Source organism: Capra hircus, chromosome 24 (assembly GCF_001704415.2).
Source record: "Capra hircus breed San Clemente chromosome 24, ASM170441v1, whole genome shotgun sequence".
Taxonomy (NCBI): Eukaryota; Metazoa; Chordata; class Mammalia; order Artiodactyla; family Bovidae; genus Capra; species Capra hircus.
Window position 1 is genome coordinate 57,786,380 of NC_030831.1, and position 25,419 is coordinate 57,811,798.

Sequence of the window (25,419 nt, forward strand, 5' to 3'; positions counted from 1 at the left end):
GGGCCCCTTCTGCTTTCCCATTGCTTCGGTATTCCTCTTGAAGGTTGCTGAGGCTCAGCTCAGCGAGGGCTTTAGGGCTTCTCTTGGGGTATGCAGGGGTATACAGAGAGCAGGGTGGTAGTTACTAGAGGGAAAGAAGGTGGGGGAGGGCGACATGGGCACAGCAGCTCAAGTGCATGGTTGGAAACTGGACATGACAGTGAGCACACTGCAGGGCATACAGAAGGCAGACTCTCACGGTGGACACAGGGAGCCTGGAGACGGGGATGGCCGTCCACCCCAGGATTCTCGCCCAGGAGATTCCGTGGAGCCTGGTGGCTGCAGTCCATGGGGTCGCATGAGTCAGACACGACTGGCTGACCAACACATGAAACTTACGTCACGTTACAGATCAACGTCACCACAATTTTAAGAAGATTGCTGGCTCGGGTGCTGTGTCATAAACAGCCCCAGTAACTCACGAACACCTCCTCCACATTCAGTTTCCTTCTTGAGAAAAGGGGGATCCGGACGCCACGTGACTCTCCTCCTAGACTGTCATCAGGCATTAATGATGTCACCCACCCTTTGAAGACATCAACAGCGCTATGCACAGGGTGGCATCATTCTGCCCCATTGCCAGACTCCCTTCCGGCTTCCTACGCGAAGAGATGACAACCTGTCTGCGTTGTATCTTGAAAGGCAACATTCTCAAAGGAAGACTAACTTCCTGGGTGCGAGACGAAAGATGAAGAAAGTGTTCTGTGACAGAAGAACCTTTGGGTCTCCTGACCTCAGATCACGTGGGCAGAGGTTTAGCGTCCCTGCGATCAGGGCTGGACCTGTAAGGAGCACAGCTCCTCACTTTTAGAAACTGGTGCTTACATTTCTCAGCACCACTTGCAATTCGGTAGAACTGGAAGTTGCAGAAGCAGCTGCCTTCCTTTTCCAAAGCTCTCCACCTGGAGTGCCCCCTTGGTGATTTGGCCAAGTCCTAAGGGCAGGCATTCCGAGATGCCCTTGAGTGAGTTGTACAGGTCTTGTGTGCCGCTATACCTCAGGGACAGGAGATGAGCTCCTGCGAAGCTCTGCCCATAGCTCTGGGCAACTTTGTGATATTGTGGCTTATACAAAGTATATATTTCATCCTTGTCCCCATTCCTGCCGCAGAGCTTCTAAAACCCTTTTTAGCATTTCCCTAAGCATTGAGAGCTATAAAGGTGTCTTTTGTTATGTTAGCAAAGTGACTTTGGAAAGTTCTTAGGTAACCTAAGGATGGGGTTGGGTTGCCAGGGGTTCAACCCTGTGATTAGGTGAGAATGCTCAGCACCCCTCCACCCAATCTCTGGGGTGGGGAGAGAGGTAGGGGGTTGGAGATAAAGTTTAATCACCAATGGTCTTTGACTTAACCAGTTGTGCCTATGTGATAAAGCCTCATAAAGGTCCCTTCAAAGAAAAGCATCAAATCTATCAAAGTAACTAAAACTCAGTCCAAAAGTCCCACTGCCCACAGTATACCCCGGACCAGTTCAGTCAGAAGCTCTGGGGTGGGACCTAGAAAGTGAAAGTCGCTCAGTTGTGTCCGACTCTTTGTGACCTCATGGACTATACAGTCCATGGAATTCTCCAGGCCAGAATACTGGAGTGGGTAGCCCTTCCCTTCCCCAGGGGATCTTCCCAACCCAGAGATTGAACCCAGGTCTCCTGCATTACAGGCAGATTCTTTACCAGCTGAGCCACAAGGGAAGCCCGGGACCTAGAAAGCATCAATGTTTTCTGAAGGTTTCTGGTATTCCAAGGCACAGTCAAGACTGAAAACGCCTGGCTTAGTGGGCTGGAGGCCTGGGGGGATACCCTGAGAGGGTGAATTCTGAGTAGAGGTCTCAGAAAAGGTGTGAAGGAGAGCGCCAACAGAAGTGGTTTGAGGGGAAACCGCCAGTGAAAGGTGAAGACCGAGGGAATTACTCCAGTAACCACGGATGCCCTATGTGCCTCCTAACAATCATCATTCTTTAGGAAACACTGGCCTTAAGTATCTAAGTTAATGCCCATGTCCTCAGACATGGAAGCATCCAGAACTTCAACATTCCAATCAACTACAAGGATTCTTTGTTATTTTTAAGAAAGAGCTTTCTACTTCCCCCAGGATACTTAAAATTGGACTTGATGGAACAGGATTTTGCTTGATTGGGGTTTTGGGGACCCCCTGTGCTGCATAAAGGGACTGTCTGGAGGACTGGAACTCTAGAGGGGGCACGGTGAGTGCAGAGAGCAGGAAAGCAGAAGCCCTTGGCTCAGCTCAGTGCATCCTCGGGGGTAGAGGTGGGTTTTCTTGTTTATCGCAAGCGCGTCCCTGGGAAGGAGCATGGAGGAAGATGACTCATGGGCACAGGATCACATCTAATTCACACCCTCAGGTTGCTGCAGCGAGGGCGCTTTTCTTTCCCTGTTTATGACTTTTTTGGATAGTGAGGGGATGGAAGCAGAGAGGGGCTTGATTTACTGGCTCCTAGTAACGCAGATCTGGAAACAGCAGCAGAGACCGTTCTGATCTTCACGACCGCATCCCGGACTCTCTGAAGAAGACGTGGATAGACACACTGACAGGACAGTGCGGCCTCCTGGAAGCCGCAGCAGAGCCAAGTGAATCGGTTATCGAGGGTGAGCTTTTCCACGGTCTGTCAATTCTGAGAAACACGCTGAGCTCCCCGCAAACAGCAGCTGCCTCTAATGAACTGCAGTTGCCAGGATCTCCCCACCTCAGTTGGTTGCTGTCCTTCCAGGGGGAGGAGACCCGTGTGCTGGGCTGACCCCTGCTCTGTAGAGCCCTGGGAAGAGCTGCATTGGGAAGGAAGTTTCCAGGTGTGGAAATGGGACTGCCCGTTGGGCTTCTGCCTTGCCCTCACGTCTCCTTTCCATCTCTGGGCCCCTCCAGGCTGCCCATGGCTTGCTTCTGACCCCCTTAGGATGCCGTGTCTTTATGGTTTCCGGGTCCCCTCCCGGCTGCTTGTTGGCCCAGAGATGCTTTGTGTGGCAGGGAGCCCATCCCTCTGCTTCTCCAGCCTGCCTTCTTCTTGGGCAAGCACGACCTTCTCCATATTCTAGCCACTCAAGCTGTGTCTGTGCTAAGCCTCCAGCAACACGTAGAGTCACAAAAACAAGTCAATCTCTGACCAGTCAGCAAAGGCCCTCTGCTCCATCGTGCCCCCTGAGACCGCAGCTTTTCTCTCCCTATTCAGTGGAAGCCCCCTGTGTTTCCAGGCAGATTTGCTTGCTGTCATCCAAGGATGCTCTTCTGCTTGCTTCCGAACCCTGGCTCTTAAGATTCTCCCCACGGGACTGCCTTCCTTTCTTCTCTGTTCACCTGTCACTTCCTTTCATGATCTGTTCAAAATTCACCTCTTCCAGAAAAAAAGAAAGATGAAAGGGGAACTGGTGGTTGGAAGTGCTTTGATCAAAGCTGGCTTATCTAAAAGAAAACAGCAGGAAGGTAATGCAGCTGGGCTTGTCAGCAATTTCTGGACCAATTTTTTAGGCAGTGAAGGCTCCTTGATGCTTGAAATTGAGGATTTTTAAGAGACATGCAGAAAATTATTAAGACTTTGCTCAACCCCCTTAGTAGTAGGACTTTGTAGCCCACAATCAATAAAAAAACATGGTGAAATGACTTGAAAAGTGAACTCTGAAGAAAATACATATGACATGATTTCTTCTCATTTTTCTCTTTTCTCAGTAAGAAAAAATAGAATTTTTATCACAGTTGTAGGTCACTTTAGGTGCTGTTTGACTGTATTGTTTTCCCCTAGTAAAGAGTACAATGATTCATGAAACTCATTCCTCTATTATGACTAAGATACAGATATTTATAACTAACTTCAAGCTGGAAAGTATTTCGAAGCTTGGAAGTTGTAGTGATGGTTTGTATTTATTGACTGCCACCCTGTGTCAGCCATCTTTCTATGTAAATTAATTCTCACATCCTTGCAAGTTAGGTGTCATTCTCATTTTGTCACCAAGAGGGCCTTGCTGTGCCCTCTGCCTCTTGTCTGTGGAAAGACCTGAGCCTCCGAGGCCTTCCCTGAGTTCCAGAGAGCAAATTTAATCAGAAAAGTAAGGAAACACAGGAACAAAAGAAAAGAGTGAAGCAGGACAAAGAGCTTAGCCACAAAGCAAAGTCAAGGACCTTCAGTTCCCCTTCAAGGGCTATAGATGATATTCTGAACTGTATCCTCGGGTTGTTTAGCAGAGTCGGAAATCCCCAACAGGGGGAAGAAATCAGCTGCATGCTGACCCCAAGCACGCAGACCCTGGAGAGGCTGGAGCCGGAAAGCTGATGTTGGCGCTCAATCACCTCCCCAGGAAATCAGCAAACCATTCCCGGGCTGCTCATCCCTCCCTTACCCTGAAATCCGTCAGGAGCTCAGGCCTTTCGAGCACAAGCTACCTGCGCTTGTTGCTTGGCCTTGCAAGACAAGCTGTACTTTCCTCCACCACAACCCAGTGTCAGGAGACTGGCTTTATTGCAGGAGGGCGAGGGGACCCAAGTTTGCTTCAGTAACCACTTTTCTGTGAGGGAGTAGGTTAAGTCATTCTTTAAAGCTCACACAGCTGGTAAGTGTTAGAAGCCAAACTGGAACCCCCAGTCTCTGGAGGGGCAGAGACTGGATGCCACGTTGCTCACCACACTGCCTTCCTGCTTTAGAAGGTTTTCAGACCTAACAGTCTCACACCAAGGTGTCCAGGGAAGTTAGGTTTGTCTTATCACATTGACATACGTAAAAATGCCTTACAGGGATTTCCCTGGTGATCCAGTGCTTAGGAATCCACCTTGCAGGGCAGGGGACGCAGGTTTGATCCCACATGCCTCAGAGCAATTAAGCCCACACCACGACTACTGAGCCCAACTCAGCCAGATAAATAATTTTTTTTAATGCCTTATTTCTCAGAGGTGTTCGTTCTGTGAACAAATCTTTACATCACAGGGTCCTCTCTGTGCCAGGAATCTGGTATAGGTCTTGGGATGCAGCCGTGAATAAACCAGAAAAGAAAAATTCTTCCCTCAGGGGACTTACAGTCTGATGCAAAGGGGAAGAGACAACTGTAAAAACAAGTAAAATCTATATTATGTCAGCTGGTGGTAAAAGTCAGAGTTATAAAGCTCAGAGGGGAGTAAGGGGAAGCGGGAAGGGGGCTTGCAAGTTAGACTCTTTGGTCAGGAAGGACTCTCTTAGAAGATGACTTTCAGCAAAAACTTGAAAAAGGTGCCAGATTTCGGGAGAGCAACGTTTCAGATGGAGAAACGGGAAGTGCAAAGGCCCTGGGGCAGGAGTGTTCAGAGAACGACCTGAGTGAGCAAGTATGAGATGAGGTAAGAGGCATCTGGGGGACAGGGCGGGGTCTTGTCGGCCTTTGTAGTGGGTTTGGCCGTTACTCTGCGGGAGCAGAGATGCTGTGAGAGTGTTGGACATTTCTAAGACAAGCAGCATCTTACTCCCATTTTTGGTATTGACAGGACCACTCTGACTGCTCTGCTGAAGTAGGCTGAAGTGGGAACAAGGCCAGAATTCAGGAGACGAGGTAGGAAGCTTCTGCCGAAAGTCAGAGGGGTGGTGGCGGCGCCTTGGCCCCAGGAGGGAGGGACAGAGGCGATCGTGGGTGCGCACAAAGGAAGGGAACGGGACTGGACGGTGCCCTGGATGTGGTTCGTGGCGGCAACAGAAGGCACAGGGATGACTGCTGGGTTTGGGGCTTGACGGGCTGGAGGGCTGGAGCTGCCATCTTCTGAGATGAGGAAGACGGTGGAGAAACAGATCTGGGGAGAGTCCCCACCTTAGTGTTGTGTAGACCAGGTTTGAGGCTCACGGGAATATTACTCAGCCCCAAAAAAGAATGAAATAACGTCATTTCCAGCAACGTGGATGAACCTAGAGATTACTGTACTAAGTCAAAGAAAGACATTGTATGACATCCCTTATATGTGGAATCTAAAAGAAATGATACAAAGGAACTTACTTACAAATCGGAAACCGACTCACAGCCTTGGAGAACGAGCTTATACAGTGTGTGGGGAGGGATGAGGGAAAAGGATAGTTGGGGAGCTGGGAGGGACATGTAATCACTGTTATATGTAAAATGGATAACCAACAGGGACCTCCTGTATAGCGCATGGAACTTTGCTCCATGTTGGTGGCGGGCTGGATGGGAGGGGACTTTGGGGGAGAATGGATACATGTATATGCATGGCTGAGTCCCTTCGCTGTTTACCTGAAACTGTCACACCGTTGTTAATCGGCTATACCTCAATACCAAATAAAAGTTTTTTTTTTTAATATGTGGTTTTTGAGAAAAAGTCTGAAATGATTTCTACCTGGGTCCATGTGGGCCTCTCAGAAAGAACGGATTTTAAACAATTCTTGGTCTAGTGGCACAATCTGCTGCCCAGTCTCTCTGTCATGTCCGACTCTCTGCAGGTACAATTTGTACTTTAAATATTTGTTCATTGCATGTCAGGCTGAAGTCTGCTCACGTGACCACACAGATGAACCTGGGGTCCATCTTGCCTTTCAGCTTTCACAGGAGGATTGAGAACAAGCTGGTTTTCAGAGGATTTAGGAGCTGCCACCGCAGAGAGCTGGAAAACATACCCTTTGCAGGAAGGCAGAGAGGTTTTTGTGTCTCTGGCTTTTCAGAGCTCTAAGCCCAAGTGGCATCTGCAGATCTAACTGGAGGAGAAGCGCCCATCTGTTCCCCTTTGCACACGCTGGGCCGGCGGAGCAGAGCGTAGACAAAGGAAGCCAGCCAGGATGGGGCCAGGCCAGCGCCTCCGTCTGCAAATACTTGAACACGTGCCCAACACACACACAGAACAGGATGCATATTTAGAAGCAAGAACACTTTATAATTAGAAAATAATTGTTACTTCTTTGGGTATTCTTATTAAGAATCTATTAAAACCCTTTGCTATTAAGAGGCTCATCAGAAACACGGTCAGGGAGGCGCTGCGACAAGATGCTGTGAGATATTCACACGGGCTGGGCAGCCCTGTGTCCCAAACCATATGTCACCAGGACAGGATGCCAGCGGCAGCAAGTCCTCATCTGTCCACCATCCTCATGAAACCAGCTGTTGAAGCACAAGTGCGTTTGAATGAGGTGCTCATTTATTGTCATGTGTCTACCCATCACGGAGCTCCACTGCCGAGCCCTTTAGGAAAAGGAGATGCTTCCACGTGTATGACCACCCTGTGGGCATCAGGCACAAAATCCCCAGCTGGACCCACCAGGCTGTCCCAGCTGGGTCCCGGGTTGAGCATTTGTTGTGTTTATAGACCTAACAGCTCACACTTCCGGAGACAAACGGGGGAAAAAACAAAAACGGAGAACTGGATGTGATGCAAACTAAGCTAGAATAATGGCAATGGGCGGGGGCATTTCTGAGACCTTGGAACAACCAAGAGCTCATGGCACACACACCCTGTTATTTGACTGTGTGAGGAAAACGGCCTTTCATCTCAGAACAGAGGGTTAGGGTCTGGGTGGCTGGACAGACAGCCACACAGCCCACAAAGGCCATCCCCGGGCGCGCTGGCTGAGACAAACCCCACTGCAGGCACCCTTCTGTCCCTGGTCCTCCAAATGTTTATAGACAGACGAAATCAGATTCCAACAAACAATAAAGGCACTTTGAAAAATAATCTGAGCATCCATAAAAGGAAACAGGGCAGCTCCATCCAAGCCTCCCCGTGGGCTGCCTGCAAAATGCCAAATCTGGGAGGAAATCCTTTCCCTTCAACTGTCTCCAAGTCCAAATTCAAAGCCAGCTGGAGGGCAGGAAGGTTACTGGATGACCTCGGCTTTTCAGTTTGCACCTTTCCAGAGTTTTCTTGAATGCTTGTGTTGATATATTTTTTTAAATATTTATTTTTTGGCTGTTTCAGGTCTCAGCTGCATCATGTGAGATCTCTCCTTGTGGTGCACAGACTCTTTAGCTGTGGTGCAGGGCTTAGCTGCTCTGAGGCATGTGGGATCTTAGTGCCCCAGCCAGGGATTGAACCCACGTCCCTGGCATGGCAGGGCAGATTCTCAACCACTAAACCATCAGGGAAGTCCCAGTACTGATATTTTTATAGTTACAAATTACCAAAGAGAGGGCCCTTAGGTCACACGCTGACATACATGCACTATCTTCAATCAAAATGTGCCTTGTGCCCTGTTACCATGGAACGTTCTAGAACTTCAGTACCAAATACATCCACAGGATCTCCGTGGGGAGAGCAGGCTGCAGGCAGCCGTGTAGAAAAATGAGCATTTTGTAATCTGTAGCTGGGGGAATCATGTCAGAAGAAGAGCTGGAGAGAGCAGATTTTCTGAAAAGAGGAGCTGCGGCTAGCTGCAGTGTCTGCTCCTTCAAATCTCTTTTCAAAACAAGAATCACATCTATGCTGTCTTTTTGTTTTAGCTAAACCCCATGCGCAGGGGGAGCGTTTTCAAGCTGAAGCAGCCTGGAGACTCTACGGAACCCGAGCGAGGCCAACACGGCAGACCCCGCCCTGTGATCACTGCCGTTTCTGCCCTGCCCCAGGCCGCCGCCTCCCAGAATCCAAGGAGCTGGGGGCCTCCTCCAGCCGACTGGCCTGGGGAACTGTAGGTCTCGCTACTCCTCTCACCATTTCAGGATCCTCCTCCTTGTGATCTAGAAGCCCCCCATGCCAACAAGTGTGGTCCCCACCAGCATGCAGATTCCCGGGAAAGGTGATGGAAGTGCAGCCCCCAGCATCAGAGCCTGTGTTTCCACAAGACCCCAGGGCGTTCGAGTCCGATTTCAGTTTGAGGAGCCTCCTCCTCAGAGGAGGCCTAACCATCCTGCCAGATACAGTCAGGGAGTGGCTGAATCCTCTTACACAACAGCCAGTTGTCTGAAAAGGATAATCTCTCCCAGGGCTCCTCCTATGTGACCTCCGGTAAAAGCAAAAGTACAGAGACAGTAAAACCACCAGTGGCTCCCAGGAGCCGGGGCTCGAGGGAAGGAGGCAGGAATGGGCGGAGCGCAGAGGATGTTCGGGGCAGTGAAATGACCCTGGGTGTGCTGCACACGCGTCATCATGTGGGTGCCAAAACCCAGAGAGTGTGAGCACCAAGCGTGGACGGAAGTGTAACTATGCACTTGAATGAGTTGTCACGAATCAACATCGGTTCCTCAGTTATAACAAAGGTATCACACTCATGTAAGAAACTAATAATAGGGGGAAATATGGAATGGGGGAACAGGCCATACCGGACGTGTCCATGCTTCCCACTCATTTTCATACACTTAGAACGGCTCTAAAAGTAGTCTGTAATTAGTAACATGCTGCTGGGGCCTGAGGCGTTCTCACTCCGGGCTGAGCGAGCTGTCTTCAGAGCATCTCCTCTTGCCCAATGGGGTCAGCGGGAGCCACTCTGCTCCAAGTTGGGCAGGACCCAGACTGGCAGGAAGGAGCCCACTTGCCACCCCGCCCCCATGCTGAGAACGAGCCGTAGGCGCTAGAATCCTGTGAGCTTGTGTACCCCAGCCAGGATTTGTACACATCTTCCAGAAAAATCCCACATAGGGCAGGCAGCCCTTAGATTTAGAAAGCAAGGTAGGAAGTGCATTAACCTGGAAGCAGTGCTTATAAGAACAGGGAGAAAACACAGATGAAAATAGTTTGTGCTCCAGTAGACATTAGGAAAGTACTAAATTACTAATCCTGGGGGAAGGCCAAATACAGCACACATTCTGAAGAACAAGGGTCTGGGTGAATACATGCGTCTTACACTTTGTATCTAAAGATGAGTTTAATTAAACAGAACGTTATAATGGGATGTGTGAGTGCTGATGGGAAATGGCCTGACGTTTCGAAAGCCCCCTCCAGCTACAACAGCATCGTCCACGTCAGTGCGACAGCTCGGCCCAGGGACGGAATTCACATTTTCTGTCAGTGTGGCAGTTGGATGTGTCTGGAATCCTCGACGTTAGAAGGCGGTTGGCGAGGGACAGGGCTGTGGACAGAGTCTGCAGGGGGGCAAGTCCGCCATATGGCAACCACGTACAGATACACAGACACGTAACGTGAGGGCGTGCAAAGGCTACAAAGAGGGAATTCTTTGAGACGGACAGTGGATCCAGTCTCCCGTAAGTCTGGTCACCAAGCCGGCTCTGAACCCATAAAAGGGAAGACAGCAAGTGATAAACCATAAAAGGGAAGACAGCAGGTGATGCTTTTGGAAGCAGCTCGGAGAACAGGCGGGAGGGAAAAAGACGGTCACATCACTCTGCAGGCTGTGCGTTCCCTCCAGCGTGTTTTTAGATTTCTCGCCACGAGGCAGTGCGCTGCCAGCCAGTGACCGTTAGTTAACAGGGGACGTTAGCTCTTCTTTTCTGCCGGGCTCCTGGAGGCCGCCTTCTTCACGGCTGGGGCGCTGGGCTGAATCTTGCTCCGCCCGATGCTCGGCTTCTTCTGCTTCTGGCTGTTGTCCTGAAGCGACTTCAACCCCAGCATTTTACAGTACTTGTTACACTGGTGGAGGGCTTTAAACTGATCAATGAAGGTCATGGAACAGTTGCCTTTAAATCCTTTGTACCTGTGAGTTTGGGTGGAAGGGAACAATTATTAAAAAAAAAAAAAATCAGGCCCCTTCACCAGTATTAAAAGAAACATTTCAATGAGGAAACTCCTGGTGTGCAGAAAATATATTTTATTTCTGTGTGTGTGTGTACTAAGTCACTTCAGTTGTATCTGACTCCTTCGACCCCATGGACTGCAGCCCGCCAGGCTCCTCTGTCCGTGGGAGTCTGCAGGCAAGCAGACTGGAGTGGGTTGCTGCACCCTCCCTCCCGGGGATCTTCCCAGTCCAGGGATCGAACCTGCGGCTCTTAAGTCTCCTGCACTGGTAGTCGGGTTCTTTACCACTAGCGCCACCTGGGAAGTCCATATTTATTCCCACCGTAGGCCAGAACGGCCAATGGTTGACACGACTTGATAGAAGAAACAAGAGCTGTGCAGTGGAGTAAAGACCTCAAGCCGCTGGCGCGGGCAGTAAAGACCGAAGATTGTGATGAGACGGATGTCCTAGGGGCTGACCGTTCTGCTGTGTCAGCATCTTTAAGATTTTAATTGGAGGATAATTGCTTTTCAGTGGTGTGCTGGTTGCTGCCATTGGACACCAATCAGCCGTGAGCATATGCTTATCCCCCTCATCCTCCCCTCCAGGTCACCAGAGGGCACGGAGCTGAGGTGACCGAGCTGAGCAGCAGCTTTCCACGAGCTCTTTTACAGGCGACAGTGTATGCGTGTCCACGCTCCGCTCTCAGTCTGTCCCACCCTCTCCTCCCCCGCTGTGCCCACGAGTCCATGCTCCACATCGGAGTGTCTCTATTCTTGCCCTGCAGCTAGGCTCATCAGCGCCACTTTTGCAGATTCCATACACAGCCCTTTGCTTTTTAGTCGGAGTGACCAGTGCTGGATCATCTCCATAAAAATCTGAAGATCTCTTGGTGATCTGAATCACCCCTCCATCCCGCCCAGAGGTTCTGAATGAAGACATCTTGGAACTTTGCAGCTGGAAGAAATTGAATTTAGACCCTGGAGAAGGAAATGGCAACCCGCTCCAGTATTCTTGCCTGCAGAATCCCATGGACAGAGAAGCCTGGCGGGCTACTGCCCATGGGGTCACGAGAGTCAGACACAACTTAGGCTCTTCCTCTTAGCTGGGACATTTCATATTCAAATCATCAAAGACTACGCTCTCACAACTCGATTGTGGGAGGTGAGTGTCCTCCTGGATGGACAAGTCCCCAGGCCCTCACAGACCCTGAAGATCCAGCAAGAGTGGGCTGAAGGGCTGCTGAGAGGAGGATGAGAGGAGAAAATCCATACAAACCACCCAGGGCAGCGCATGACACGCAGAGGATGCTATTCCATTGATGTCGGCCAGGCTGTGTTATAATTGCCAGTGTTCTAACTGGTGCAGCTGGTGGGGGCTTTGTGTGGAGGCGATGCTGGAGCTGAGATGGAAAGATCTGAGATTTGCTGAGGGAGGCAGGGGCGTGGGTGGCAGAGGAGACCATCGACAATTCGCAGGGCCCAGTGCAAACTGAGAACACGGCTTCCCTGGGCAGTAATTAAGCCTTTCAAGATGACAACAGCCGCACATGCGTTAAGCGAAGCTCAGCGCCCCTCTGAGAGTGGGGACTTGGGCAACCGCACAGGCTGCCTGCCTAGGGAACTGGTCCTGCTGGGTGTGAGTGAGTTCTAGCCGAGTCTGATTAATCAGGCCAAACACAGATCGGCAGAAGGAAGCCTGCAAGGGCTGGCTTCATGCTGAGTCTGTAGCTAATACGATTCAAGAAGCTGGGCCTCCTCCATTTGCGGGCAGAAACCATAAAGGGCAACAAACTGAAATGAATGGGCTGGGCTGGTGTCTTCTTCCCCAGGAAATCCAAGCTGGGTTTTAAGCTGTTTGGGGCGTGAAAGGTTTCTTTTTATTTCTGAAGCTGAAGCATCAGTGAGTCGTTCCATTCAGCCTGCCCCTTCTTCCTCCCTGTGGGGGGACTGGCTCTTCCCTGCCTCCCTGGGGGCCCACAGTCTATTTTCTTGTGAAAAAATGACTCCGTTTTTAAAAGCCAAGCTCCTCTATTGGAAGAAAAGTCAGCCCAAGACAGGTGCTGACTCTAGCAGGGTAGGAAAAAAAAAAAATGCCACTGCCAACCATGTCATCTGGCCTGAGTTTCCATGGTGCCTGAACATCCATCCCCTGGAGGGATGCAAGGTCCCCCTGACCTGTGACTGTCAGATGGGATGCTCGTCTCATGGTGATAAACTGAGCTTCCCAAACTGGAATGATCAAAGCCAAGAGCAGCTTCCCTCGTTAAGCACGTTGGAAACAAGTCACAGTCATCTGTCTAAGGCTGTCTCGAGGCTTGCTTGTAAACACTGACAACACCTACTCTCTGCAGAGAAGAATCACTAATTCATACCGTGACCTCCCAGAAAAGTCGCTAGTCGCTTCAGCCCAACCTGGCAGCCAAGTGTGTGATGCTGTGTAACAAGCCCGCCCTTATAGCAATATAATGGTTCCCACCCTTGAGATGGGAAATGGCTGAGTCTGAACAAAGGAGCTGAACTTCTGGGCAGCCCAGCTCTGTCGGCCTTCTTGAGTACCCCCGGGAGCCCCACTATCTTCCCAGGAATGTCTAACCTTCTTTAGAGTCCTTGGGGAAAGTCAGAGTAGGCAGGAGAGACTGGGGCTGATTTTATTTGCAGAAGGCCACGTGCAGGCAGGGCATGACTCTAGCATGAAAGCAGCTGTGCTCAACCAAGGAGCCCCTTACTCAGTCCCCAACTCCTTTCAAGCCCCAGCTTGAGTGCACGTCTGCGGAGCCTCCCTGGCCCTCTGACACCATGAGACGACATCTCCCCAAACTTTCCTTCTATCTCGTGAGAACTACAACCAGTTCTCAGAATTCAGGGTACACCCTTCTGTGTACAGAGTGTGATCTCTCCCAGGACACTAGTTTATGCTCAGAATACCTGTCGGGGGAGGCTTTCCAATAAAGGTCCAGGGGACGGATGAATGGATGCTGGCCCCATCCTCAGAGCTAACTGACCTCAGCCCAGGGCGTCTCCAGATCGCATTGCTAAACTTCCCATTCTCTCTCCATCTAATTTTGGACCCTCACCTGGGCCTCCCGGGTAATACAGGATGTCCCACCCCTAGCCATGTCAGTTCGTCTATTTTTGCTGCCTAGCATCTGCAGGCCGAAAAGGCAATGGCACCCCACTCCAGTACTCTTGCCTGGAAAATCCCATGGATGGAGGAGCCTGGTAGGCTGCAGTCCATGGGGTCATACAGAGTCGGACACGACTGAAGCGACTTAGCAGCAGCAGCATCTGCAGGATTAAAAGCCTGTCTCCTTTTACAATTTGGTCTTTATCTCAGCCAGGGATGCTGGGCTTCTATTTGACCTCTTTCTCTCAGACGTAGTTTCTTAGGAGAAAAATAAGCAAAAAAATAAAATAAGACTTAGTTGCTTAGGGGAAAAATAGGGCCACATTCTTTATGTTTTTAGACTGCTGAACCCAAAGGTTTTCAAAGGACATGAGTTCAATCACTGCAAGCAGGTGTACACCCAAGAGGTAGAAGTACAGGCTCTCCTGCTTGTGGCCCACCGGCGGCCCTGTGTGCCAAACGCCCCCCTCGGCACTGGGGGGGCCACACTTCTCATCACCACACCTCCCTTGTCAGGTTCCCGGGGCAGACACTCGCCACTATTGTTCTTGTGGGATGGATGTAGTGGGGTAAACAGTACCCTCCTAAGGTCATGTCCTTCCTAGAACCTCAGGATAGAGCTTTATTCGGAAACAGTGGCATCACAGATGCCATTAAGATAAGGTCATTCCGGGGAAGAGTGGGGCCTTGATCCCATATTCCTGGTGTCTATTGAGAAGATAGAGGCACACTGGGAGAGCAGCAAGGGGCAAGGCAGGCAGGACGGGGGCCGCATGCCTACAAGCCAAGGAATGCCGAGGACGGTGAGACTCTGGACCAAGGAGAGAGGAGGGGACCTTCTCCCTCAGGGCTCTGGGAGAAACCAGCGCAGCCGATGCCCCGATTCTGAACTTAAGACTTCAGAGCCAGGAAAGGACACATTTCTATTGTTTCAAGCTCCCTGGTTTGTGGTTGACTCATCACAGAAGCCCAAGGAATCCAACACAAGGAAAAAATAATAGCCTTGCACTTGAGAACTCTCTCACACGTTTCTACTTTTAGACACCTTAGTCCTATTGAATTTTATTAACCGAATCTTCTTTATCCTTATCCTCAAATCAGTATAATTTTCTGTCCGTCACTTTAGCTCATCCATCTTCTCTCTCATGATCTCCAGGCATGGAACAATTATTCTGCTGAACATCACCCGATAAGAGTCTTTTCTTAAATATCTTGCCCCTTGGATGGAAGTGGGGCATACAGATCACTCAAGGGCCGTGTTCACGTGCTGGTTTGGATTCAGCAGGTCTGGGTGGGGTCCGAAATCCCGTGTTTCTATTAATAACTAGCTCTGAACTCCCACTGATGCCACTGGCCCAGGGTCCCCTTTGGAGGAGCAAGGAGATAAACCAAAGTGCGAATGATCTCACATCATCCTCAACTTCAGAAACATCTTTAAATTGGAACACAGATCTCTTTCACTCCTGACATTTCTTTCCTGACATTTCCTCATAAACATCACTCTGTCATGATCCACTTCCAGAGGAGCTAGGAAGCTGTTTATCCCTATGTCCTGCCTGTACTCCACACAGCCTTATCCCGCACTTCCCCATTTAGTACTGTGCCGGCCGTGGGTCTGTCGTGAAGGGCTCTTAACGTGTTGAGCTGTGTTCCCTGCACACCCACTTTGGCAAGAGTTTCTTTTTAATCATGAAGGATACCGAATTTTATCAAATGCTTTTTCTTCATCTATGATCATGTGTCTTTTGTCTGACATGGACTCGTTTGCATATGTTGAGCCATGCTTGTGACCCTGGAATGACCCCAACTTGATCGTGGTGCCTGATCCTCCTGACAGCTTGTGGGATTTGCTTGGCTAGCATTTTGTTGAGGGTTACACAGATTAGTTCAACACTTCCTATGTGTAGGAATCATGCTAGGCTGACTTCCTGCTTAAAAACAATTCCTCTTTTTTCTCATGTTGATTATGGATGGTGCGGCCTTCCAGGCTCATACCAAGTCGACAGCAGAGCCGGCTTCTCCTTCGACTTAGCAGGACTTCCCTGTGCAATTTTCTGCCTCCAAACACCTGGAGACGGGAGAGGGGCGGAGCCAAGCTGCAGAAACCCCTACCCCTGGCTGAGCGGAACAAATTAAGGTTCTTGTCGGGCTTGATAAAGGACTCTTCTAAAGACGATTTGGCGAGACAAGAAAAACCTACAGAAAATTCCCACAGGTTGGTAACCCCTTTAGAAGCCAGCCAGAGCTATTTATAACAGAGGCTTTAGTTTGAGAGCCTTTCTGAAGAAGGGTTTAATTTTTTAAGGAACGGCTAGGAGGACAGGATGGAGAAGGAAACGGCAACCCGCTCCAGTGTTCTTGCCTGGAGAATCCCGTGGACAGAGGAGCCTGGCGGGCTGCCGTCTATGAGGTCGCACAGAGTCAGACACAACTGAAACGACTTAGCAGCAGCAGGAGGACATGACACGCAGGCTGAGGATGTAGGGAAAGAACTGAAATAAAACCCTAGTTGGAGGCAGGGGAGCGTCTGTGTGTGAAATGAAACCAGGGCTGATGCACAAACAGGCGGAACAGACTGTCGCCCGCGAGTAAAAGGAGGGACACCAGGGGGCGCCCACGGGAGCCATCTAGCGATGCCTGCCGCTCCATCAACACCCTCCGTGTCTTCACATGTGTTCCTTTGCTTCTTCACTGGGCAACAGCTGCCTGGCAGACACTGCAGGGCGTTAAACAGGATTAAATAAAGGGTCGTGGCTCTTTCCCAGAGAGCTGGCTATTTTTCATAGGAAACAGAAGTGTGAACAAATTAAAAAATATTATGCTGTGATAAAGGGCTACATAAGGCAGGGGTATGATTTTCCCCCCACTGCCTGGTGGGTCCTAAGGCTGCCGCGGAGGACTAACAGCTCTGGCTTTATCTGGCGAGGGGATGGGTGAAAGTTCAGAGAATGTTCTGAGCAAAAGCAGGCATCCTGGGGAGATTTGAGGCCAGAGACCACTTGTAGAAGGTCATAAGCCACACTATGTTGTTCATCCTGTGAGAAGTCAATGCTTCCCAAAGTATGTTCCTAGGGTCTCACAAGATGCTTTAAAAAAAAAAATCTGGTGTAAATATTATGAAAAATGCCATATACTCTCTCCCCTTGCCTCCTGGGCACTCGAAATACACTACACATCAGCTCTGTAAAGACCCTGTGAAGTCTCACACTGAAGACACTACCTTTATTTATCCAAGTCAGGGTTTCCCCAGATTACTTGACAACGGCAATCTGTGAAAAATGCTGCTGTAAAACTGGTTTCTTTGAGGTTGCGGATGGGTGGCTCAGCTGGTAAAGAATCAGCCTGCAATGCGGGAGACTGGGGTTCGATCCCTGGGTCAAGAAGATCCCCTGGAGAAGGGAAAGGCTACTCACTCCAGTTTTCTTGGGCTTCCCTGGTGGCTCAGACGGTAAAGAATATGCCTGCAATGCGGGAGACCTGGGCTCCATCCCTGGGTCCGGAAGATCCCCTGGAGGAGGGCATGGCAACCCACTCCAGTATTCTTGCCTGGAGAATCCCATGGACAGAGGAGCCTGGTGGGCTACAGTCCACGGGGTCGCAAAGAGTCGGACACGACTGACCAAGTAAGCACAGGGCACACACACGTGTAACAGAGCTGAACCCGTTTCCCAGGCATTTCATCCTGCGCTGGTCTCCAAGCTGCCCTCTTCCCTCCGGACCTCAGCACCCACCCCCTACAAACACCTCGTCCAGCCACCCCGTCCCCCGCCTGTCAGAGCCTCCGGGGGTCATTCCTGCTTCTCCTAGGCCCGGGGTCTCCTGGCTGTCCCTGAGCTCACGGCCACACAGGCGGGAAGGCCCCGCGCCCCTGGGAACGCAGGCCGGCTGCTGCCCTCGGGGCCGCCCCGCCCGCTGCCCTTCTGGCGCCTCCGCAGCCTCCCTCGGGCTGCTGCTAGAGCAAGAGCCACGCTGCCTCCATGGAAACCAGCCCAGGCACTGTCTTCCCTGATGCCCAACCCCGGCTGGGGGAAAAGCGGAAGCTCATAGGGGAAAGGGGGCTGCAGCCACCCCCCATCTGGTTCTCTGCTGCTGGTGGGGCCGGCGAGCAGCCGCGCTCACGAGGTGCCTGTGTGGAAGGGCTCGGAAGGGCTTCCTGGGGCAGGCCCCGGAGCCCCCTGGGGTGGGGATCCTCTCCTCCCCTCGGCCTGCGTTCTGCAACGCTCCCCCACTCCCCCCTGCCCCAGGCGCCTTCCCCGCAGCCTTCAGACCCACTCACACCCCACGCCTCTTTCCAGCAGCAGCTCCCTCCTCCACCCCCGAAACCAGAGCCGCATCACTGCTGTTTGCTTAGACCCTCCAGGAGACACCGCGAGTTCCTTCCAGACAGTCCTGGTCTTCACCCAGCCCTATTGGCCCAGGCGCTGTGACCCCAGCTCTCTTAGCCATCACCTCCTCCTGGCTCATTCCACCCCCCTCCAGCATCCACCCACTGATCTGCGGGGGTGATCTCGAGTCCAATCTCTCCATATCTTTCCGTGCAGACTTGTCTTTCCATCTGGAAATGACGAGGAGCCTGGCTGTGCTCCTCCGGTCCTGAGCCTAGGGACCAGGCAGTGGGGTAACTAGTGCACAGAGCTGGGGAGGGGGCGGAGCCCTCTGGTCCAATTCCAGTCACTCCACGGTCCTTTACAAGGTTTTGGGGGAGGCTGCTGGACTGCCAACGTTACTCCCGCTCTGTGGATGGAGTCTGGGTCCTCCTGGCTGACTTCTCAGCCCAGGAGACTCTCAACACACACTAGGACTGCTGCTCGTGCTGATGCTGGCAAAAAAAAAAAAAAAACCTGTGAAAATAGGTGTTCCTGTCGGGCCTCCAGGCCACCTTGATGGCAAAGACTGGCCAAACAGGTCAGACGCTGGCCACCTAGCTCTGCTACATAAGGGCTTGATCGGATTTGGGACGGGATTCAGGCTGCTTTCCAGAGGAGGAGACCATGGCGGCAGGACCCAGTGGCAGGTGTCTGGTATCCAGGGTGTGTGAAAGCGCCTTTACCAGGCCCCTTAGGCCTGGGAGGCTGGTCCTCTGAAGCCTGGCACTGGGGAGTCAGCAAGACCACCAGGATCTACAGCAATGCGGCCTGCTGCGCAGAACAACGAGGTCAGGGGAGTGTGGTCTGAGCCCCTTGTTCCTCCCCCTCCTGGCAGACTCACGCATTGCAGTAGAGAGTCTGCCCAGTCACCGCACACGCACACGCACACGCACACCCACCCACACCCACACCCACACCCACGACCCCATACCCGTGTGACCACACCCCCAAGCTCGTTCTGAGTGTGTTTCTCCCGTGTCAGAGCCCACCCCCTTCCTCCCTGGGCACCAGGGTGTCTCGGGATTGAGTCTGGGTTAAGCACCCCCAGGTGGCATCACCCCCAAATGCAGAGCTCCCCAGGGGCTGCTCTTAGCTGGAGGGCGGGAGGCTGTGCTGATTTTTCGGGCTCCATGGCTCACGGGGCGTCACACTGACACCAGGAGGGCCTGGTTCCCTAAGGGAACTGCCCTCACCGTGCGTCCACCGCGATACGGGGGCCTTGTCCCCCCACGGCTGCCCCTCTGCAGGAACAAGCCATTCGTGATTCTGCCCAGCCCAGGCTCCCGGGTCAGGGACTGACACACGCTACGATCCTGCGGGCCTGACACTGGCTGACGGCCTGGTGGCCACAGAGAGGGGGTCGTCTGTGCCTATTTATAGCGACCCTAGTTTAGTTCAAGGCTCACTGCCTCCGAAGAAATCTGTTCAGGGTTCTTTTCTTTGTCTTTCACCAACATGAAGCGGGCTTTGGGGCAGAGATCACAGAGGACAAAAGCTTGGCTCTGCCGCCCTCTACTGGCTGGACGGCAATATTGCCTTCTCCCCAGAAACAGTGGGAGGACTGGGGCCAGGTGTGCGTTTGCCGGACCCACTGAGACAGCTGCGGCTCTGTTCCCAACAGGTGTTGGTTTACACGGACTTTGATTAGGTTAACTTTCTGAGTCTTATATTACGGAATTAGGCATTTTTCCTTCTCGCCCTTCAGAGAACTCTAAATGGCTGAACAATTTTCAAATCAGAAATATGTTCGACAGTGGGGTTAGTATCTTTTGTTTACCTAGAAGATGGATTATTAGATGTTGAAGCAATCCGACTTGCCACACGTTGTAACATGAAGTTTTGGTACTCAACATTGCTGAAGGAGTGTGGGGGTATGAAGTATTCCAGGAGAATATTCCATACTTCAGTGTTAAGGAGTTGCATCGGAATAAGCCATAATGGTCCCCTATTTTCTTTTCTATTATAAGCAATCTTAAAATACTCTCACACTTCCTGGCATCACTAAACAAGAGAATAAGTCAGGTCTCATTTACTGAGGTGTCTACAGCCAAACATATGGTTCTGGTTGAGACATAGGGACTTTCTTTTAATGAGCTAGTAGTTCCTCTTTCTGCAAAAGATCCTGACCACCAGCCAAGAAAGCGTGGAGCCCAAATTGGGAGACCTTTTAAGCTTCTGGTTTAAAGGTATTATTGATCATTGTTAAAGTCAGATTTGCCTCGTCACTGTTTCTCCCGCCCATGTCTGGGGTTCTTTTCAACGTGATTAAAAGAACACGTGTAACGATGCCCACACGAAGCACTGCTTCTCAGGATGGGGGTGCCCGTCCCCAGGCTTCAGTAGAGCAGGCAAACTGGCCGTCTGCCGCACGGATGCAGGAAGCCAGCCCTGGGGGCTAAGAATAAAGAGAAGGTGCCAATGGCACCCCACTGCAGTACTCTTGCCTGGAAAATCCCATGGATGGAGGAGCCTGGTGGGCTGCAGTCCGTGGGGTCACAGAGTCGGACACGACTGAGCGACTTCACTTTCACTTTTCACTTTCATGCACTGGAGAAGGAAATGGCAACCCACTCCAGTGTTCTTGCCTGGAGAATCCCAGGGACAGGGGAGCCTGGTGGGCTGCTGTCTATGGGGTTGCAGAGTCAGACACGACTGAAGTGACTTAGCAGCAGCAGCCTGGGGCCTGGCCACGTCTACCTACTCTCTGGAGCCTCTGACACCCGCCAGGCTCCCCAGCCTTTCTCTCCCCGATTTGAGATCATGTCCCACATGGACTTCTGTCTGTCTACGCTGCCTTTGTGCTTGAAACCCTTCCCTGAATCTCTCGCGTTGACTGCCCAGGCTCCCTTCTGCAGCTCTGACTTTTCCCCGAGTTCCTTCAGCAGAATCTCACGTCCTGGCCCTGGGGACCCCTTGCAGCCTGTGGTCAGGGAGCCCCCTTTCCCTGCACCTCCTGCTCTACCCTTGGGAAGAAAGACGACAGGATGGACACAGCCCCCAGGGACCTCCAAAGAGATCTCCCAAACCGCACGCCTTGTACTCTGATCAGAGAAGATTCCTCTTTTGTTTTTTCAAGCTGAGCTAAGAAACATTTCTTTAGAGAAAAATAGTGACTGCAAAAGTTTGAATAAAAGGTTTTTAAAGACACAACGGACAGGATGATCTAATACCCCTAATAGCTAATATTTCTTAGACATTTCAGAATTCCCTTCTCTCCCACCCCCTCTTTAGGGAGGAGGCAATAAGTAACACTTAAGAGACAACATTTTGCACTGGGTGCCAGCTCTCGGCTCTAATGGGTGCTGGGCAGCTGTCCCAGGCCAGATAAGTCACATTAAAGCTGAGGACAAAACCAAAGGGATTGAATTTCTTTTTTAAATTACGAGAAAAAAAAAAAAAAAAAAACATGGCCCAGGTTCCTGGAAGTTGTTAAGATGCTTTTTAAAAGACATCTTAAATCATCACTCTTATGCTTGTCTTAGTTTTTGAAACTTCTTGGGCAGGTTTCTGCTTTGTTTTGGTGGAAAGTGGTTCCAAGTAATGGTATGGAATTCGCCTACTCTGAGGTCAGGCTGGGGCGTGAGCTGAGGAAGGAGACCCAGCGTTAATCAAGCACGTGCTGAGCCTCAGGGACAGGATGCAGATGAGCTGGGGGATTCTCAGGACCAGCCTGGGTCCCCATCTGTGCGCCTCAGTGGCTTTGAGAACGTCAGGGTTCACGTCCATAGAGCCGGTGAGACAAGAACCCGGCACTCAAAGCAGGTCTGCATGATGCCTGGATCTGCCATATCCTACAAAGGACATGAGGCCTGTGAAGGAAGGCTCTAACTCAGGAAATTCTTCTGAGGTCCAGGAAAATCTCTTCGTAAATAAATAAATAGGGGCACTGTCCATTTTCTGAGCGGGGAAACTTGCTCAGGACAACTAACTAGATGGGATGCTAGGATGGCAGGCATGAAATGATGCTGCCCTGGGCAAACCAGGATGCCCTGTCGTCACTTTCATCACTGGGGTCAAGTGTCTATGATGCCAAGAAGCAAGGTTACCAATAGGAGAATCAGAAGCAGGTGGCAGGACCAAGATCTGACCCAAGTCTTTAAAAAAAAAAAAAAAATCCCTGCTCTCACTACATCATAGCCACCCCCCACGACATACGCTCTTGACAAGCCTACAGCCAGGACCCACGTCCCTGACTCGTAGACAGGTCAGCAGTGGGGGTGCAGCACGGAGATCTTTCTACCGCAAAATGCTATTATCCTGAGCAGGAACACAGTCAAGCTGCTTCTTTGTTCTAAAGCCAGATTAAAAACGTCTGTGTAGTTGCTGAAAACTTCATGAATCAGACTGGTTGATCTGGAGGTTAGAAGAGTGTTCCCCTTTCTACTTTTCTCAAATCCCTTGTTCTCTCCATCCTTCATACACTAATTGAAAACTGTACTTGTTAAAGGACTGCTGATGCCAATGGTCTGAAATCACCAGAAAGCTTAAGTAAATGCGTTGCTCCCAGCTGTAGGAGAGTAAGCTATGTCAGTTCTGCTGTTTGATCGTCTGTGTTTCTGATGCTTTGAGATCTGCAGCTCTGCAGGCCCTATGGTGGCTCCCCCTGCCAGAGTCAGCCAATTCCTAGAGACAACGACTGGCCTTCTAGAATGCCTCGCATAGGACGGCTAACCAGCCTGCAGCCCACTCCCACCATCTGCTCTACCAGGTCTCACACTCTGGGCCCCCTGCCCCAGTCACCACAGGGCAGGCACCAGGCAACGCCACCCAGCCCCACACCCCAGAGCCTCCCGGAAGTTTACAGACGACCCAAGTCCAAGCTCTCGCCCAGGTTTTCCCCTCCCCTCCTTCTGCCTGACTGACCCTGGGGCCTCCCTGTCTGGCCCCCCGCCATGGTCTGGCAAGCCCCTTCCTCTCGGGAACTGAGTAACAAACTCTCTTCAGTGGCGACTGTCTCCTGATCTGTCGGCTTCATCATGCCTGAACCATGAAAGAGCCTCGTTGTAAAACACAAGCCACCCTTCTAAAGCTCACTTGCCCCCACCCCGTGTCCCCTCCTTACAAACAGTCCTAGTCCACGGGGACATCAGCAGTGGGAGAAAGCCTGGCAGTTGCAACCCAGAGCTCTATTTTCACAAAGCAGCACAGACAGACAGCTTTCTCCTCACTGGTGGTCAAGCAAAGCAGAGAAGAGAGACCACTTTTTCAAGAAATACCCCAGTAAAACATGATCTTAGGGCCACCTGGGCACTGCTCACCCCATAGTGAGCAAAGCGATACCCGAAGTTAGGAAATCAACACCACTGATAACAAACCAGAGTCATCAATCACAGCCCTTCCATAGCCATCTGCCCTTTAATCAGTCACCACCATGGGAGTTTGGGAGCTGCCTAAAATACTCAGTATTTGGTGCAGAGTACAGGGGAAAAATACAGGTTTCCCAGGTGGCACTAGTGGTAAGGAGACATAAGAGATACGGGTTCCATCCATGAGTTGGGAAGATCCCCTGGAGAAGGGCATGGCAACCCACTCCAGTGTTCTTGCCTAGAGATTACAGGGAACAGAGGAACCTGCCAGGCTTTGGTCCATAGGGTTGCAAAGAGTTGGACATGACTGAAGCAACTTAGGACACATGCAGGGAAAATACATTAAAAATATACAAGTTGAATTCACTGCACTCAACTGCACAAATTTTTAAAAGAAGTTAATAGTCAAAATATTAAGTTTGGAAAAATGGAATATTCCTAGTGAAAAAAAATTCCCAATAATGCTGGCGTTCCCCTCCCCCCATTGCACTCCTGCAGATCATTAATTTTGAAATATATTCAGTTATTTGTTTCAAAGTTAGGAAACCACATGTGTCTCCTCAGGAGAATGAAGTCCATAAATATTTTAGGTAAGTGAGAGAAGTGAACGAATTCATCCCACGAGCATCTGTCATCCACGGTTGGGACACAAAATCGCCTCTGCCAGACGGTGTTTGGAAATCCAGAGTTGAGTGACAGGCACTAGATTTTTTTTTTCTTTCTACTCACCCTTTAGCCTCTGTTGCTATGCCAACGTCGGTTAACTTCATGCCTACACCTACAGGAACAGAGAGCAGAGACAGCACGTGTTACCCGAGGCTCCTCGGAAGAGAGGGACCACGCATTCACGGGGTGGAGGGGCAATCCCAGCCCCGTCTTGTCCCTTCCTGCAGAAACGCTTCCCTTCTTGTTTCCCTCAGTAGCAGCGGATAGCATCCCAGGCGTGCCTCCAGCCTATGGGGCCACAGTAGGGAAGGTGGGCTTTGGGGGCAGCCAGCCAAAGCACACACCCAGGGACGCTGTCCTCTGCCTGCCTGGCCCACATCTCTGCTGGAGCAGGGGGCCTGGCACCAGCCCCGGAGGTCTCTCCCCAGAGATGCTCTGCTGTGGGCCTAGGTCTACTCCGTGCTCTTCAATGAGAGTGGAAGCCCTTGTCCAATAGGAAGTGGGCTGGGTGTGGCCTGGGCGGACCAAGTTCAATAGTGAGGGTTCAAGACAGGCATCTGTTCAGTTCAAGGCCAGGCTCCGGACCTACACCTTCCCATCTCCATAAAGACAGCATCTGATTCAGGATAGAAGGTTTATCTGGGCCGGCTTTAGATCCAGGGAAAACCTCTTGAGTTATGTGTAGACTTTTTAGCCACTGGACTGGAGATGCAGACATGTGTCACCCATGGTCTAACCCTTTGATGCTTTTCCTAACTTCTATCCATTCAACCAGGGGTCCCCAACCTCCAGGCCATGGACCAGCACCAGCTGTCAGATCAGCGGTAGCATTAGATCAGAAATAAAGTCCACGATAAATATAATGCTCTTGAATCATCCTAAAACCAACCCCCACCCACGCAACCCCTGGTCCATGGAAAAACTGTCTTCCATGAAATTGGTTCCTGGTGCCAAAAAGGTTGGGGGCCGCTGCATTAAAGCATCGGAAGTTGGGCGAAGACGGGTGGAGCAAACCAACACCACAGCTCTGAGCATCCCACCCTGGGTCAGTGAAGAGCTCTGGGCATCCTTATTAGAATCCTAAACACACAGGAACCTTCTTCCTCTCCCCCAACCCCCAGCAGGAGCAGCTGGGACAATGGCTCGGGAACCGGGGATTCAAACAGAATGAAAGTCCTGTTGTGTTGCAAGGAGGAAAAGAGCAAGATTTCCGCCTTCCACCGTGGCGGGGTAGGGGGTGGGGAGTGCCTCTCTCTCAAGCACCACCTTGTCTGGAAGGCAGTCCTCTGATGCCCAGAGTGTGGGTAACCTATGGCCTTTCCAGAATCTCCTTTCCAGACCAGACACCAACCC

At 51.2% G+C, this 25,419-nt stretch overlaps 1 protein-coding gene across 1 annotated transcript in view; it reads right to left on the reverse strand.

Moving 5' to 3' along the window:
- ALPK2 (alpha kinase 2) overlaps positions 9,717-25,419 on the reverse strand; it is a gene marked incomplete at its 5' end in the record, with an annotated part of 122,666 nt that continues 106,963 nt past the window's right edge. Inside the window, 2 exons of the mRNA XM_018039363.1 lie at positions 9,717-10,580; positions 24,130-24,178. Coding sequence (XP_017894852.1) covers positions 10,364-10,580; positions 24,130-24,178 — 266 coding nt within the window. The remainder of the gene's footprint in view (positions 10,581-24,129; positions 24,179-25,419) is intronic.